An 18923-nucleotide genomic window follows, 5' to 3' on the forward strand; every position below is an offset into this window, starting at 1 on the left:
GTCGACCACTCAGCTTTAGTGATGTTGAGAAAAGTACAATAAGCCTTCACTTGTCCGTGGCTTGTAAAATTGGGTGGCGTTTGGTAAATTGGCATTCAGAGGAGAGCCCCTTCTCTGGTGGTATAAATACAAAAAAATTTGAGGTAAAAACAGACAGGAGGAGCTGTGGTGGTGGGTGTTGGGCAGAGTGCCCTCTTTTTTAAGGTTTTAACCCCACCCCTTTGCTGCTGTGATAAATATTGGCAGAAGGGAAATTCAGAGGGGAAAAGATGGGTTTGTGAGGACCCAAGAAAAGGGGTGGTCATCCTCTGCATCCAAACTTGCTCCCTTTCTTCTTTCCCTCTGTTCCTCCTTTTGGTGTTGTTGGCAGGCAGCAATAAAACCCACAACGTTACTTACCTTCTGATGGTTTCTGCTGCCCTGTTACTGATCGGATCACCCCCACAATAAATTGGAGTCATAAAAGGTGTATGAGCCCTGCTGCATCTAGATTCGGATCCCTGTTGTTATTTAATAGGGGAAGGCAAGGCAGCAGGCTTTTGGGTGTGGCGGCAGGAAGGATGGATGTGGGTCAACTGCAGCGCCGGTTTATTGATCTAATATCTTCTCTCTTCCGTGAGGTATGTTGGTGTAACCTCTCTCTCTCTCTCTCTCTCTCTCTCGGTTGTTTGTTTGTTTCATCATTTGTTATTGTTTTGGTGGGTTTGTGGGCAGGGATTTTTGGATGAACAGTTTACCCAGCTTCAGCAACTGCAGGATGAGAGCAATCCGAATTTTGTTGGGGAAGTCGTCGGTCTTTTCTTCGAGGACTCTGAGAGGCTTCTGAATGATATGGACATGACCCTGTGCGGAGTCTATCTTTCTTCTTCTTTTGCCTTTTTTTCTTTTTCATGTTATGGGGTTTGAGATTCTTTGTGGTGATTGATCATCCTTTTCTTGATTTGTTTGGGGGATAACTACTAATTGACTTGTGCACTTTTTTCTTGGGCAATCTGTCTTCTGTCTTGATTCCTGAAGGGATCTGCAACCCGTTGACTTCAAGAAGTTGGATTTTCATGTCCACCAGTTGAAGGGTAGCAGTTCCAGGTATGCTCAGACTTCATGTTGCATGATTTACAGGTCGGGTTGCAACAGTGTTTCTTGCAAAGAGTTGTTTAAATTCAAAATCTGACAAAGTGATCTTTCAATTTATCTTTTGTCATCTTAAGAGGAACTTTTTAGCTAAATCTTAGCTAAAAAAAGAAAGATTTGCTCTTGCTGTTGATTACAAATGTGTATGAGGTCGGCAGCATCTTCATCTTGCCTTTAGTAAATTTTTGTACCCATATATATATTCTTCTTGTACTTTTTGTATGTATACATTTTGTTTTTTTCATTAAAATGTTTCCTCTCTGAAACAGCATAGGTGCTCAACGAGTGAAAAACGTCTGCATAGCGTTTCGTGGCTACTGTGAAGATAAAAACAGAGAAGGGTTAGTCTTTTACTGAATGCCAATTAATGATTTTCCGTTTTTGGAGTGTACTAAAAGCTAAAGCTGCATGACCCAGATGCCAGAACTGCTTGCAACAAGTAAAGCATGAGTACGCCCTGGTGAAGAACAAGCTTGAGACCCTCTTCAGGGCCAGTATTCTTTCTTTCTTTGTATTACTCTTTTTGAGGATACTATTATTCACTGAGAAACAGGGACGAACTGACACTGTCATTCTTTTCCTGATGTTTCCTTTTGCAGCTGGAACAACAAATTTTGGCTGCAGGTGGAGCGATACCCTTGTTGGAGTGAAGCGCCATCAGACACTATGTTTCCTAGGAGATGTTCATCATTTGCGTTTACAGAGGTGAAGAAATAAGATAGATGCATGCTCTTAGGGATGAGTTTCCGTTTGTTACTACAGATGGGAGTTTGATTACTGTGGGAGAGTTTGGTCAGAAGGGGTTGTTAGGTAATGTCAGTTCAGGAAGGAAGTCAATATGGTCTGTCTGTGGTTGGTTGTTACCTGTGTAGGAAAGAACCGTGTACCTCTTTTCACTTTTCTTACAACCTCAAAAGCTCTTTCTCTTGTTTTTGTTTTTTTTGTTCTCGCGAGACCGCAAAATAACCAAGCGCAAATCTTATGAAATGTACACAAGAAAAAGCATTTCTTATGCATCAACAAAAAAGGGCATATTGAAACATGATGATGGCAATCTATGGTATAGTCTGGTAAAATGAAAGTAACCCATGTATTGGACTTGTAGTTTCCAAGCTTTTAGGCCAACTGATCAGAGTACTGTTTGAGTGAAAGTAGAAGGATTGGTTGACGAAGTAGCCACTTGCATTAAGATTGACATGAAAAGAGTCACGATGGATGGCTGTTGTTCTTTTGCGCAGGGGAGACATCAAATTGGTAAATTTAAGTCCACCAACGTGGGATTACGTAGGGAGGATTTGCATTATCTCTCGGGAAGAGTGAGGGAGACGTAAGCTACAAGGTTTGGTTGGGCTTCCCCATGTGAATCCATTGCACTTGTAACTTGATCATCGCCCACAGGATGAGATAATGACGGGAACCAACTTGCACGCACGTCACCCCTATTCTTATTATATTTTTGCTGCGACCAAAGAAGTAAAAAAAAAATGAAACAAAGCGGTACTTGAATTTGGTCCTTGTTTATCCACTTAATTTAGAGTTTATCCACTTAATTTAGATGTGTTGGATTTGTTTGTTTTTTTCATAACAGAGCTGGGGAACTGGGGCCCCCCTTCCTTTTACAATCAGCCCTTAAGCCAATCCAAACATGCCAGAGGCCTGTTTAAACTACCAGATAGTTATTCAACCGCCCATCTACCAGCAATGTCTAATCACACGGTGACTTGCACAAACTGCTCCCTACCAGATGGTCAGAGCTCCCTCCCTTTTACAATCAGCCTTTAAGCCAATCCAGACTAGCCAGAGAGGCCTGTTTAAACTATTAGAAAGTTATTCAACCGCCCATCTACCAGTGGGATTCGAGCTTGCAATGTCCCATCACATGATGACTTGCACAAACTGCTCCTACCAGATGGTCAGAGCTCAATTGGGTAATGTGTTGGATTTGTTGTGCTGTGAACTTGCTTCTCTGTTTATGCATGTGTAAAATTATCCCCATTAAGGCAGTTAAGAGTGGATAATGAAGCAGGTAACTAACGGACTACCGAAGTTTGCCAGCACCTTTTTTATATTAAATAAAAGCTGAAACCCAAAATCAAGGTCATCATAAATGGGCCAAACTCAAAATTTGGGGTGTGTACATGTGGAGATAGGAAGTGGTTGGAACTAAAAAACTGTTCTAACCATTTCAAAATTATGGTTGGAGGTTTTTTTCTCTTAATCTAAACTTGTAAATGTGTTTTAACAGCATTTATTTCCTCTCAAAAAATGTTTATTACTAGAAAATTAAGTTTGGTTAAATAATTTTAGCAACATTTTAAATTTTTATCATGAAATTTTAGTGCAATATGAGCTATTCATCTAATTACATATCTGTACATGACAAGCATCTAAAACGCACACACCTATTTTCAACATATGTATGTGTATAGTACTCACTAGTATCAGCCTAGCAAGATCATTGACAAGGGAATTTCTTAAGCCACTTTAAGGGAAAAAAACAAAAGAAAACCTTCGCTGGAAAAACCTGAAGATATTTTCATGTAAAATCTCGAAAACCAAAAAATATTAGTTCCTTAAAAACTGGAAATATCATGCGGCACATTTAGTTGATATTTTTCAAATTATTTGCAACAAGTCATTTTTTGTTTCTGAAACAAAACTTTTAGAAATGCAATAATTTGAAATTATTGTGATATTTGATGACTACACACACATACACACACCTGTTTAGTTAGTGTAAAATGAATATCATGTTTCAACAATGTTGCAAACTATCATGTTCTCTTGGGGAGTACAATTCCGCAGAAATTATAAATATTAGCGAACACTCATAATTCCAACGCTAATTTCTCACTCGTTGATCATTGAACAAACAGAACCAGCTTCATAACAGGAAATCCATGGGCAAGAAGTTCAGTGGCTGTCAATTGCTCGAAAAAACACACACACAGAGAGAGAGAGAGTGTGTGTGAGAGATGGATTATTAAGTGTTCCAACAACAACTATAGTTGAAAAATATATTAAACAAAGCATATCGCTTATCTAAGGAGCGAACAATGGCTACTCATGATGCTACTTGTTCAGTAAGATTATTTTATGAATTATACAATGTTTCCCATTGATTTTTTGGACAAACTCAGCCTATTGCTGCCAAAAATCATGTGGCATAAGTATATGAAGGATGAATTGATGTATTTGTTTTCATCTAAAAAGTTACACTAAAATAAATAGGTATACAAAATTATTTGTACTGATAAAGAATAATTAACCTGCCAAGAGCTTGATGATGCTATGAGTTTTCATTCGCATTTGGCAGGTTCCATATTCTTTTCTGTTCTCTGAAACTGCTAATAACAGCAGATTGGTTATTGCTACCTAAAAGATTTGTAAGGTGGTCATAATACGCAATCTGGTCCAAACTAGACAATATGTTGATTAAACTGCCTTGCTTCTTATCAATAATAATTTGTCCATCAGTGGACAAGTCGCCATTTGCCAAGACAGTGACTGATGCAACATTCACGAAAGCTTTTATGAGAGGATCACCAACTAATGTTACTGCACCGAGGACTTCTCCTAAGAACATATCCTGCAAAGGAAATAAAACTTGAGGAAATAGGTAGAGTAAAACCAGGACCAGTTCCATGCATTAGATTTATATGAAAGATAAACTTTACCATGTGATTGTAACTCTTGTGTTTCTGCCGCAACTGGTACAACCTTGACAGCAGACGATGGACAAACAAGGCTTCAGGTGTCTTTCCTGCCTTTAATTTTTTCAGCATATGGTGAAATGAAGATACTTTCCGCTGGATGTTAAGTGGAACAAGCACAACATTGAGCCTTGACTCAATGACCTTCTTGGCTGCTAAAGGATCAAGGAACATATTGAACTCTGCATCTTTATTAGAAGGAACAGTGAAAAGATTTCCCCCTTTTGCATTAGCCTCGTTGATATATCCACCAACTATATAGATATTCTGGCACAGCAATATAAAGGAAAAGTAATTTCGAGTTATTTACTCACATTTTCAAAGAAAGAAAAGGAATGAACAGTGACAATGATGATGAAGATATCAATATCAACAATCACATCAAACTGGAAATATGAATTACGTGTATTGAAGCTCCAACGGGTTTGGCGTAGTGGGAGGGAGCCTTGGCTGCTAGACGGGTGGTTAGGGTTCCACTCCCAATGGCATCAGCCCCTTGCATATAAGAAGGGGCAAGGGAATTATGTCCCTTGATCTTGCTGAAGCAAGGTGACTCCCTGGGGCAAGGGGTGCACCACAGGTCTACACCATCAGGAAAGTGACCATAAGTACGGCGGGCATAGCCAGAGCGACCAGGTCTTCGATCCTGGGGGTGGTTTCCCCATTCCTCATGAAAAAAAAAATACTTGTATTGAAACCTCAATTTTGACTATAGACACATAACCTTTTGCAGGTGAAGCTGGAAGGCGTAAATCAATTATTTTCAAGGTAGTATTGCTGATCCAACCTATTATATCCTTGTGGCCAACCAAGTGCAAGGGGCATCGTGTCTTAGACACCAATTCAACATCATGACCTTGAGCCTATGTCACATGGATACAGCAGTGGATATAGGATAGGGCCATTTTTATGAAGTTTTCAATATGACTACTATTTAAGGGGACACAACATGGGGGAGAAAATAGAGCATCTGTGTGACATAACTTTGAGCTGTGGTATTATTGCACGAGTCCTCCATGCATCTTCCTCTTAGTAGCACATGTATCTGTGCATACAAATGTTCAACCTGGAAGGTGGCCCTTAGTGGATTTAAACACCAGGCCCCTTGCCAAAAAATGCAATTTCTGCCCAATGGTCAAATTTGATCCCCACGTATATTTGTTTGCCATTTTCCATAAAATTAGGATTAGAACTTGTGACTATATTTAAATTTGAAACAAATTTACCTTAAAACGTAACCAGCAAGTAGAATGTCATCTATAAGACATCAAACAGCAGTCATAATACATAAAATGACCACGACAATTCTTCAATACAACGAATTTGTCTGTGGTCTATAAATATGCCTAGAAGTTGCTTCCATATGTGGACAATAAATTCATAAAAAATCCTGGAAACTACAGTTATTCCTTTCCTGCTAAACTGTCCGTCAGTCTAGGCTTTCCACAAACAAAAGCTCTTGTTACCAAGTAGAGAATTAGGCATCCCTGGAAGAAGGGATCTAGTTGAAGAATTATTATACCACATCTAAAGCAAAGGAACACATATGCTGAGATAAAAGATGAAAAAAAAAGTGGGGGATAAATTCAAGACAACATATTGACCAGTCAGAGTATGCAGATTTGACTGTGAGGCTGCTGCAGAATATTTACATATTCACTCCATTTAGTAATTTTTTTTTAAGGTATGTTTTTAGTTTCTACCATGGTTATGAAAAGATTCTGCATATTCATGGAAGTTCACTTCCTCAAAAGCCTATTCCAAAGTTGGAAACTAGGTCCGAATGGGAAGCACAACTCCAAGGACGTACACCTCCAAGGACATGAGAATCATGATTTCTAAATAAAGAATTGCACTTCCATTAGATAACCACGCTTGGACGTTTAAGGGATTGAAATTTGAGGAAAGGGGGCCACAGCTACCTTATTTAAATGGGTTTGAAGGATAAACAAAAACTCATAACCCAACAAGATATATTTATTTTCATAAAACTAAAAGGTACTTTACGCAATTGATCTTAAAAATGAAGGGAACATACTCAACATCTGCTTCTCATTATAAGAAAAAATATGTATATAGTATATACACCATTGCATGTATGATATAATTAATAAACTACCCTATTTAAATGGGTTTGAAGGATAAACGAAAACTCATAATCCAACAAGATATATTTATTTTCATAAAACTAAAAGATACTCTATGCAATTCATCTAAAAAATGAAGGGAAAGTACTCAACACCTGCTTCTCAATATAAGAAGAATATGCATATATGCCATTGCATGTATGATATAATTAATAAATTTTCAAAGTTCGTGTGTACTTTCTAGTAATTAAAGTACTAGTAAATAAATGATTTCTGCATGGATTTTAGTTCATCTACTAAGAAGATATCCAATGTATGAAAAATTTAGTTAATTAAGCCTAGATGTAATGGTAGTATACCATAGTTTCAACCCTTTTTGTTATTGAATTTAAAAAAATTTCCTAATCCACCTTTTAAACACTTCCTAATCACTTCCTATTTCCCACTTCACATGGACATAAAGGGCCATTGCCTTTAGCTTCTATGTCTAGCGTTTTGATGCCATTCCCCTGTTTAGCAACTTTCATTTTGAGACTATAATCAATTTCCCTTGAAAATTTCAACAAATGCATTAAGGAAATCTTGTTTCTCGTCAGCTCTTATTAGTCTTTCCCCTTTAGGACCTATTTCCATTGTTTTTGGGTATGACTAACAAAAATACTTTAAAAGGCAGGCTTTTTTAAGAAATTCTTTTGTTGGGTAAACTTGATTCTGAAAGGAGCAATACATGCCCTAACTGCAATATTATTCAAGGTTTCAAAATGTATAGCAATCACATAAAAAATGTTCTAACGAGATATAGAATGTTGATATATGATAAGATACAAAGAAATTAACTGAAGATGTAAGAGCATAAAATCAAAAGGCATTATAGATGAGGTGTGTAAATATCAGGCATAATGGCCCAATCATATTCACAATGTCACAATAATCTTATTTCAAGCAATAACTACTGAAAGCAACCAAAAATGAAAAACCACCTACCTCAATAATCAAGGTTGCATTTTTCTCTGCAGTTAAAATGTTTGCTAAGTTTGTCAAAGGTCCATTGGTCAATATCGTGACCTTATGTCCTGGTTCTAATGTCCTGGATATGGATTCCCAAACTTCTAATGCTAATGGCTGTCGTAGTTCAGGGTGATCAGAATCCCTTGGAGCTCCAAATTTTACAGAATTTTCGGCTGTATACCTGAAACAAGTAAACATCAGTCATATTAGTTGATGATCAATGTATGGTACCTGCATGATAGCAGGACAGATATTCTCCTGTGGAAAATAACCAACTTTCATGGAGAATGCCAACGCAAATAACATAATAAGGATCACATGAAATGCATAGATTTTAAAGGAAAATAGAAACATAAGGTTGTAGGAAGAAATCTTTGTCATAGATTTCCTGTTATGGCAGGCTTATGGCTGTAGCCAGGCTGTGGTGTTTCCATATATACATATGTATAAAAACAAGATTCTAGCAAACTCAAGACACACACACACACACACACACACACACACACACACACACACACACACACACATATATATATATATATATATATATATATATATATATATATATATATATATATATATATATATATATATATATATATTGCTATTGAAGGCACAAAACTACTGAGCTGAAAATCATAGGTTCAAGTTTTATTGAATCAATCTGACCACATAGATGTGTTCAGCATGGTTTGTTTGCTAAGTATCAAACCAATAGATCATTTTATTTTAACCTAAAAATGTGATTCTTTGAGTAGTGAAAATTTAGTGCATTGTGCGTCGTAGATTTTTGAAGCCCTTAAAAAAACCTGTTACATGCCATAATCACATGATTCAAAACTCATTTTCTACTAAACAAACCTTGTAGATCACATCCATAAGGCCCAATCTACAAAAGGCATAAAATATGAAAAGAAAGTGATTTATACTCAATACTTATGTAGCTTCAATAGCACCAAATATTACCATATATATATATATATATATATATATATATATATATATATATATATATATATATATTGATGATCGGATAAGAAGAAAGATAAATATACAACAAATGACTTTTTGTGATGCATCATATTGTAATGAAACAAGGTGTGCACAAACACAATGCCACTAAAGGGATACAAATGTGCACAAACACAAAAGAGACTCTAATGAACCAATTACAATCTCACAAAGGAGATAATCACCAAACACAAATCACAAACAACACAATGTAAAAATATAATATGTATTGGATCATAAAAAATGCTTAAAGAAGCATTGTAGAATACAAGGGGAAAACCTCTATTTATAACCAAATAAGAGAGAGAGTGGGGGCAGCCCAACTAGTCATTGGGCTGCTCCCAATGGTTATAAATAGCTATATTTAAAAAAGACTAAAAAATAAAAAAAAAGAAAAAGAAAAAGAAAAGAAAATTAGCCCCTATAGGCTGACCCCTATTACAATATGAAATTACTGAAATACCCCTAATGGGTATTTCAGTTTATATCCAAAAAAGTAAATATATATACATATATATATGTATATCTGATATTTATATATATCAATACAACATATTTTAACACTCTCCCTCAAACTTACAGTGAGATCACCGAAAGTTTGTTAAGAAGAAAAAAAAGTGAGGTAGAGGGAGAGCTTTGTTGAAGAAGTCCGCAATCTGAAATTCGGATGGAACATATGGTAAATCAATCATCCCTTCAAGTGTTCTTCCTGAACATAGTGACAATCCATTTTGATGTGCTTTGTTCATTCATAAAATGTATGATTATTGGCTATATATATATATGGAACTCTTGTTAGCACAACATAACTTTAAAGGTTCTAAAACATTAACTCCCATATATGTAAGGACCACAACCACACGACCTTGGTTGTTGTTGTAGCCATCACCCTATATTTAGCTTCCATGAAGAACAACACCTTCTGTTGCTTTTTATACCTCCAAGATATAAGGGAATCACCTAAGAATACATAAAAACATGTACCTGAGTGTCGGCTATTGGGATCTCCTCCCCAGTCAGAATTAATCTATGCAATAAGATTTAATAATGAGTAAGAGGATAAGAAAAACCCTTTAGATATGGTATTTTTAATGTATCGAACTATTCTCAAAACAATACTCATGTGAACCAAGGTAGGCGCATGCTAAAATTGACTTGCATATGCACTGCATGAGCAATATTTGTTCTAGTAATAGACAAATACATCAGTGATCCAATAAGTTGACTATAGAAATTGGATCATTGTGATCATTGCAAAATTTTTCCTCTTGGTTCCCTCTTTTCCTTCTCTTTCCCTTTCTAATCTCTATTCCCTTTTTGAAGGGGAATAAAAGGATAGAAAAGAAGAGATAAGAAAAAAGAAAAGAAAGAGAGAGGAACTCTTTTGCAAAGGTCTCACTTGACCTAAAATTTGAAAATGTTTTGAAATTACTCGACTCCGTTTTGAAAAATTTGCGAGAAAAGGAGAGACGGGATTCGCTTGTCGGTAGGAGGTTCGACCGTTCCTGGTGCCTTTACCAGGGGTAACCGAACCAAGGATCGAATTTATGCCTTTTTGCTTTGCCTAAATATTATCTAAGGATTTATTCTAAGTCTAGAATGCTCAAAGAATCATGCTTGTGCGAATGCAAAGATGTATGCTCTTTTAAAGATAATTTTAGAACTTTTTGGGATTATCCAAGTGATTCTGAAATAAATTTGATAATGTAGTGAAGAAATGATTCAAAGGACTGAAAATTGGTATGAAAAAGTTAGATTTTGAATCTAACTCGGAACTTGAAATAGATCTGGAAGAAGAGACTTGAAATTCCAAGTCTTGGAATAATCAGAGTTTGGAAAATGAATTTTGAAATGGAAGAAGATGAAGAGGAAAATTGGATTTTTTTTTAATTTAGAATCTTGAAGTAAGAATGAAATTTCAAAGTCAAGATGAACTTTGAATTTGGATCGATTTTCAAGAATCGATTTTGAAAAAGAAATTTTTAAATTCAGAACCTAAAACATGAATTGAATTTGAATTTAGACTTGAGAAATAGATTTGAAAATGGTTTTGGAAATAGGAATTGGAAATGGAACTGGATTTGAAATCTGGAATCCTAGATGGAATTTGATCCGAAATCTGAAATCCTAGATGGAATTGGATCCGAAGTCTGGAATCTAAGATGGATTTGAATCCGAAATCTGGAATCCAAGATGGATTTGAATCTGAAATCTGGAATCCTAAATGGAATTTGATTCGAAGTCTGGAATCGATTTTGAAAGAGATGGAATTTAGGAAAAATCGATTTTCAGAGTGAATACCAAGTTTTGGTTTGAAGTTTGATTTAAGACTTTAGAATTTTGGAATTTTGAGAAATAAAGAATAAGTCTTGAATTCAGACTTGAATTCTAAATTTAGAAGATGATTTGGAAGATTTGAGAACCTAAAGTGAAGAATAGGAAATAAACTTGGTTTAAAACTTGAATTTTTGAAATTAGGTGATGAATCTGGGATATTGAATTGAATTTAAAATTGAATCTTGAAAATGAAAATGAATTTGTATTTTCAAAGTTGAATTGAACTTTGAAATTGGATTTGAATTGTAAATTGAATTTTGAATATATAAGTGAATTCGAGATTTCAAAGTCAAATTGGACTTTAAAATTGAAGTTTGAATTTTGAAATGAGATAGAATTGAGAATAAAAAGATGAATTTGAATTTATAAATGAGAATTGAAGATTAATTTGAGAAATAAAGAAGATATTTGAAGGATTGTCTCAAAATCACTTGATTTTGTGAAGAAAAATTTAAAATAATTTGAAAATATGATGTGATTCTATCCTAAATGACGAATGAATTAAAGAATTTTTTGAAAATTAGATATTGAAAAGCATATTTCATTCTTTAAATGAATTAAAATAAAATTGAAGATATAATACATTTCTGACTATGGTCATAAAATGTATTATATAATAATCATATTTAAATTCAAGTGAAGAATAAAACACATTTTTGTGCCTTTATAGAGTTTAAAATTAAATTAACTCTCAATATATCCTAACTATGGCCATTGATATATATTTTAAGTTAATTTTCAAGTTAAACTTTGATAAAGAAAGAAAAAATTCAGAAGAATATGATGATTTTTTAAAGAAGACCCAGTGTGGATCCAATGTTATTCCATAAAAAATGAAAATCCTAAGTTTTGTTCACACCCTGACTATGGTCATTGATGCAAATCTTCAACTTAGGATTTAATCACCTTTTATTAGAATGGTGCACGTGTCATTCGTGTTCTCATTTGTGAATTTTGAAAATAAAAGCAAAAAAAAAATGATATGAAACAGGTAATTCATGATATTTACATGCACATACATTCCAATCTAATACAGAAAAATGAAAATTCTCGTTAATATCTAACTATTACAAACTTGAATTGAATTTAAAATTACAAAAAGCCTAATCTAGAAAAGGAATTTCAACAATTTACGTCTTCCCTACAAAACAGAGTTAGCAAAATATAACAGATGCATATAGAAAGAAGTTTGCAAAATATATTGAACCTAGAATGCAACTAATGAAATGCTCATGCATATATTTTATATTAATGAGAAAACATGCATATGCATCTAAATATGACATTCATGCTAAATGAGAAAACATACATGGCATATTGGACACATGACAAATGCAAAGTCATCTACGTAGATGGCTGAGAATGATTTTAGTTAAGTTATAGATGTTAATGGAGATATGAAGATAGGTGTTGGCAAGTGTATATGATATGATTTTAGGTAACCCCATGAATCGCTGCAGCTTTAATGACTTGTTGCGATATATTGAACATAAGTGCAAAGGAGTGCTAGGTGATATCCATGTGCTGTGAAGGTGAGGCTACAGGTGAGTGCATCTGTGATGTGAATAGTGTAGTGTTGGGTGGTATACAGCAGGAAATCTGATAGGTATTCAGCAAGGTAAATAAGGTGTATGGATAAGGTGGAAGTTGTGGTGCTGTAGATATACCTGGAGAGGCATTACAACAGTGTAGAGATGGTGGAGAGCACGTGCTGTGTAAATGATAACATTGAGGTGGCAGTGAAGGGGCGGCTGAACAACAAATGCGAAAAAAAATGTTGTTAGCAGGTGGCGTGCACAGTGGCAGTTAGTGAGGTGATAGGTGAATTCCCAAATATCCAGCTTGGGAGAGCAAAAGAGCTGGAAGAAGTCAATGCCTATTTTATGTCAACAACAAGCATATTATATTTAAAAAGATTATCTGAATCCACGCTAATCAGAAAATACAGATCAGTCATGAGCAAGTTAGTCTACTCAACCGAAACTGGCTGAGTCACTTGATCTGATCTCCTGCATTTATGACAGGTGTGTACCCCTGGCACAAGCTTTTGTGGGTTGTGTAACTTCTCCAGTTAAGGATTCCCTTACCCACTTCAAACTCTCAGGGGCCTTGTTCCCTTCATGATCATCCTATGTTTGCCCACTTCATCAGCATCAGGACCCATCAGAGCAATTTCCAACTCCTGCAGCTTGTCCCTAACGCTTGAACCATAAGCCACATCAGCATCATGCGAAGATGAAATTTCCCCTACAAATTTCCTTGGATGCTTGTTAATGACCTGTGAAAACTATTTATCTCCAGCGATGAATTATAGGAAGGGGGCTAATCACAGAGAAATTCTCAGTAGGACTGTAATTCTCTGGGTTGTTGCTCTGGGCAGAAAAGTTATCACCATCAAATGGAGTTGAGAGAGGTGAGTGTGAAAGCACAGGTGGCAGCATGGTATGAATCTACTCACTGCCAACCAGCTGCTCTACCTTATTTAAACCTTATAGTCAAAGGATTGAGACAGAATGTGTACAATCGATCAATCAGTAAACAACAGATGCAAATATTTCAACATCACAGATAAAAAAAATATAATTTGGCCATCATATAATGGCTTGTCAATATCACCATGTAAACCTACCACATGTATTTTTAGCTAGTGTAATCCTAACTTCCCTAGTGGGTACCCTTCTGCAAAATCCAGGACTCCCCTGAAAAACATATGATCTAGGATGATTTCAAATATGGATGCATGGGATGCATTGTAAGGAATCTGAGGATTACAGAGCACAGAAAATGCATGGATGGGAAGCGAGGAAAATTCAACATAACAAGCATAAGAACCAAACAAAACCAGAGAATCTAAGAGGTGCAGAAATTTCAATTATCTACTAGACAACAAAGCTAATATACAGTAAAAAAAAGAAAGAAAACTCAGCAAAATTTGGTAAGAACATAAAATTGGAGGATGAAAACCTATTAAACCGGAGACTGGTATTAACTAAACCTGCAGAGCAATCATATCTGTCTTACATTTCAACTAAACTGACAAACAAATCCTACAATCCCAGCTCGGTTTCCCATCTAGACGACCTATATAAAATCAACAAAGATTATCGTCATTCCTTGCTACATACATTCCAAAGGCCACAACAATCTAACAGAGATCCATTCTTATGACAATGAGGAGCTTGTTTACAGAAATTAGGGGAATCCATTTAATGACATAATCATCATGGAGATCAGGATTAAGGCTGCGGCTCAAATCTTCCCTCATAGAAGAAAAATCTGGAAGGTAACGGAGGGGCGAATTTCACAGTAGGCATTTTTGCAGCAGATCCAGATCTGATCTCAGATCCCCCGCTAGGAGAGCTTTCATGAATGGCTGAGAGATAAGCTTAGCTGTAGATCAGAATAAAATATCTTCTCAGCAAATCCAGATCAAGTGCTAGACTTTTGCTACAACTCCAATATGGGTTTTAGAGTAGCGGGCGACATGAATGAGGAGGATATTCGAAATCCAGACATCACGATGATGAATAAAATTGGATGACATTGCCGAGATGTACAGATAGACACCATCGTGAATGTAATAGAAAAATACATGCTACGAAAACAATCAGATGCATTGAAACAAAACGTAACTTAAAATGAATGAAACCCAGGGAATGATATGAACGAAGATGCAGTCAGAAAGATGACCGAACACCATCCCATAATCAAACATAAATTGGGATTAAAAATGTAAATTAAACACGAAATCAGAAAAATAGAAATAACCTATGATACGCAGGAGGGTGATGGAATGGGTAAATATGTAGGATGAAATGCAAGAATTCAATTGCAACTAATACGTAATAAAATGAAGATACATAATGAGAATATGATAAATCAAGAGCGTATAAACCAACAGGGAAAGGATTGTAACCTCGAAGAGGGTCGGATTTCTATCGCAAAATGAAAGTCGATACTGCCATAGGCAGATCAACATTGCATACATTGCTTCAATAAACAGAGAATCAAAATCTAGGAAAAAGAAGGAAAGAAATGTAAATTTACATAAAACAGAACAGAGGAAGAAGAGACAGGGGTTTTCTTACTGTGAATCTGCTTCAATTGGGAGAAATAAGATTTGTCTTCTTATCTACCGCTATAGGATGAGATCAACCACCTTCTTGACCCTTCGTTGCAGGATTAACGTGGGTTATTGGAACCGAATGAAGACACAGTGAAGAAGAGAAGGATGAGGGAGGAAAAGGGAGAGGAGGAGGAAGAAGATCGAGAAATGGGGAGGTGAAACGCAATGAAGGTTCGGGAGGCCTGCAACTTATTTTATAACGGGAAACCGTTACGAGTTTTTTAAAGGAAATCCTTTGGTTTTTAGTAATTTCCAAGAAGGTGGTTCTTCTTTTACAAAAATTTTCAAAGAGTGCTTTAGGCTATTTTCTAAAAAACCCTTTCTTTTTTTCCTTTTTTTTCTTTTATATTTTAAAAGAGAAAATTAAGAAAATACGAGGACAACACGAAGAAAAAAATAGGGGGTCCAAAATGAGGCTTTTGAAAGATTTTTATAAGATATTGATTTTGAAATTGCAAGTTTTTCTGAAATGGGGCTTTTGTGAAAATTACATGATTTATTTCAGAAAATGACTCCCGAAATGGATTTTGATCTAAGATTTTGAGAAAATATGGACTTTGGATCCCGAATTGAGATTGGATTCAGATAAAATACCCGAGGAAGTACCACGATTTGATTTTATTGATTTTTTGTACAATAAGAGATCCGAGATCAGAATTGGATCCGGATATCCGATTTGGATAAAAAATTGGGTTAGATATGAAAATTGAGTCTGGATTCTAGTGGATCTGAGAAAGGAATGAAAATTTTGATTAAAAATTGACCCAATTATTCAGAAGATGTGAGTCAAGGGCAAAAAGGGAATTTTTTAGATTTTTGGAAAATTTGAAGTGTTCATAATCATCCAATAAGACTCTCGTTTTAGCATTAATCACTTCAAGAGTAGTAGCAGATTTCTCGTATATGATCTCCGAACGTGCAACAATATTAGCTGCAAACTTTATTTGAGACAAAATATATTCTCTTGGTGAATAGGCTACTTCGATACCTAAAAAATATCTCAAGAAACCAAGGTCAGTCATATCAAAAGTTTTTTTAAGCATAATTTTAATTTCTTCAACTCCCTTCTTATCACATCCAGTGATGATCATATCATTAACATATAGGATCAAAATGACAATCGCATAACCTGTAGATCTTATAAAAAGAGCAGTGTCAGTATAACAATTTAAATCCAAAATTTAATATAGTCCTACTAAATCGATCATACCATGATTTAGGGTTTTGTTTAAGCTCATATAAAGCTTTACGAAGGCAGAAAACCATGCATTTTTCAATATTTAGACTAGGGAGCGAATCCATGTAGACTTCGTGATTCAAATTTTCATTCAGAAAGACATTCTTAACATCTAATTGATATATAGGCCAATTTCTAATGGATGATACTACAACTAGAGTCCTAACAGTGGTCATATGAGCAACTGGAGCAAAGGTCTCATAACCTATACCATATTCATGTGAATATCATTTTGCAACCAACCGAGCTTTGTATCCTTCTAGGAATCCATCACTCTTTATTTTTATCTTAAAAACCCACCTACATCCTATTGGAGAAAGAAGGCATACAGATTGTTCTCATGAAACTTGATAAGACAAACTATGCTTATTAGGCAAACTTTATGATAGAAGTAATAATAGAAAAAGCACTTGGAGGGTACTTGGATGGCTCGAAGGTGTATAAATAATGCAAGAGCCAATGTGTGGATTCTGGTTTCAGTAGAACAGAGAATATTTATGAATCTCTTCAAATTTCAAGAGGCCAAAGAAGCTTGGGTGTACCTTAGACAAGTATACAAGCAAGAGAATTGGACAAGGCATTATCAGTTCACTCAAGAATTGAGGAGTATGCACCAAAAAAATAAGTCAATTGAAGAATTTTATTTGGATATGCAAAGAATTTGGGATGCTCTTACACTTAAAGATGGCCAAAAAAAATGTGAAAAATATACGAAGTGTAAGATGTGTACCTCATGTCAAACTTCTCTAGGATTTCTTGACTAGCATAGGGAAACTGATAGCATTATTGAGTTTCTTATAGAGATTAAACCAAAGTTTGATGAAACAAGGAATGTCATTTTGCATTGTTCTCACTTACCCTCTCTCACCAAGGTCATAGCAGAGTTGATTGCAGAAGAGACCAAGATGAGGTTTCTTGGAACCTATTTATCTGGTGACAATGTCATGATAATTTCTCGGCAACTGAGTGGCAAAAATGGTGGCAGAGCTGGGGGGAAGAGGTGACCTGAGCTCTATTCGGTGTCATTGTGATTTGAGTTTTCTACACATATATAAAACAACTTGACGACAGTCTTGCAAACATAGTTATTACAATCAACATCATCGTATAAACCAGTTCAATTCGCATGTATTTGGGTCTGGTCAGCACCCAATACAGCATGTATTCGGGTCTGATCAGTCGCCCGAAAACTGCATGTGTTATGGGTCGATCAGTACCCGAATACTGTGTATTTTCGGGTCTGATCAGTACCCTCTACTACCTGTGTTTTGGGTTTGATCAGTACCCAAAAACTGTGATAATTTCGGGTCTTATCAGCACCCTCTATTACACGTGTTTTGGGTCTGATCAGTACCCGAAAACTATGAAATTTTTGGGTCTGATCAGCACCCTCTAACTGTGTCATCTTACAGTGGTTTTACTCAAGACCGTAGTCTTTTATTAACTTCATAAGGCTTATCACTGCAATGATATTTAGCACATGAAACTAGGTCTTTCACTGGATCTAGTAGGGGTGTAAATGGGTCGGATACAGTCCAGATCATGCTAGATCAGAATTAGAATCTAAATCTGACTCCCTTTTCAAATCAGACCTGATACGGTAAGGTTAAATCCAGTTAAAAATGTATATGACAGTACCGAATCAGGTAAAAAAAACAATAAAAAGACAAGCTCGGATATGAAATGGAAATGGATTTGAGATGTTAAAACACTCCTATACAGAAATGGAAAGTCTTAAAGTATTATTCATTTTCTTTCATCATCAAAAACACATCCTCAGACTGGAGAATCAGAAAATGATTAATTATGTCTAACTTGATGAAGATGCTGCAGAACCAAAGTTTTTTTTACTTTTGGTGTATACAAGGTAAAAAGGCTCCTAGTGTATGTAAGACAAATGCAATCACCAGTCGAGAAACTAAAAGTCATTGCATTCACGAGCTGCTTTCATTTTGAGAGCATTTAGGAGAAAATTCATATTGTGCTGGGTCGATCTCATTCTCCATTCCATTAGTAACATATTTATCCTAGAAATCTGTTAAACTTGATATATTTCTTAGTCAAACTTACTTTTTCTTGGCTCTTATGTTTTAGCTAGCTTTATTTAGGAGTCAATCATTGTATTTATGAATTGGTTATTTCTTCTGTCATATTTTACGTGAGTTTTAGATTTTTATATTCATGAGTAAGGCAGAATAAAAATCTTATAGCAGACGTTCATCCTATAAGGATAGTGTGCAATCGTGATCTCCATAAAAGACTTTGAGATGACC

General features: G+C 35.5%; 2 protein-coding genes across 3 annotated transcripts in view; one reads left to right on the top strand and one right to left on the bottom strand.

Moving 5' to 3' along the window:
- Positions 1-258: 258 nt before the first annotated feature.
- On the top strand, positions 259-2058 carry LOC149851269 (histidine-containing phosphotransfer protein 1-like). Of its 2 annotated transcripts, none has more exons than XM_090014390.1 (6): positions 259-620; positions 715-845; positions 1018-1086; positions 1401-1472; positions 1549-1625; positions 1731-2058. In XM_090014390.1, exons 1-6 carry the CDS (start codon positions 471-473, stop codon positions 1838-1840), a joined length of 609 nt encoding a protein of 202 aa, XP_089870516.1. In that variant the 5' UTR covers positions 259-470; the 3' UTR covers positions 1841-2058. The 2 variants fall into 2 exon arrangements, with proteins under 2 accessions (XP_089870516.1, XP_089870524.1); XM_090014398.1 differs by having other exon boundaries at positions 1549-1621.
- Positions 2059-4257: 2199 nt separating this feature from the next.
- The window catches only part of LOC149851270 (nucleoside hydrolase 3-like), an 89957-nt gene continuing 75291 nt past the window's right edge, over positions 4258-18923 (bottom strand). Inside the window, exons 10-12 of the mRNA XM_090008143.1 lie at positions 7916-8120; positions 4809-5111; positions 4258-4720 (exon numbers count right to left, since the gene is read on the bottom strand). Of these exons, the coding sequence (XP_089864269.1) occupies positions 4421-4720; positions 4809-5111; positions 7916-8120 (808 nt within the window). The 3' untranslated portion in view covers positions 4258-4420. The remainder of the gene's footprint in view (positions 4721-4808; positions 5112-7915; positions 8121-18923) is intronic.

This window comes from Nuphar pumila, chromosome 1 (assembly GCF_984573655.1).
Source record: "Nuphar pumila chromosome 1, dmNupPumi1.hap1.1, whole genome shotgun sequence".
Classification (NCBI taxonomy): Eukaryota; Viridiplantae; Streptophyta; class Magnoliopsida; order Nymphaeales; family Nymphaeaceae; genus Nuphar; species Nuphar pumila.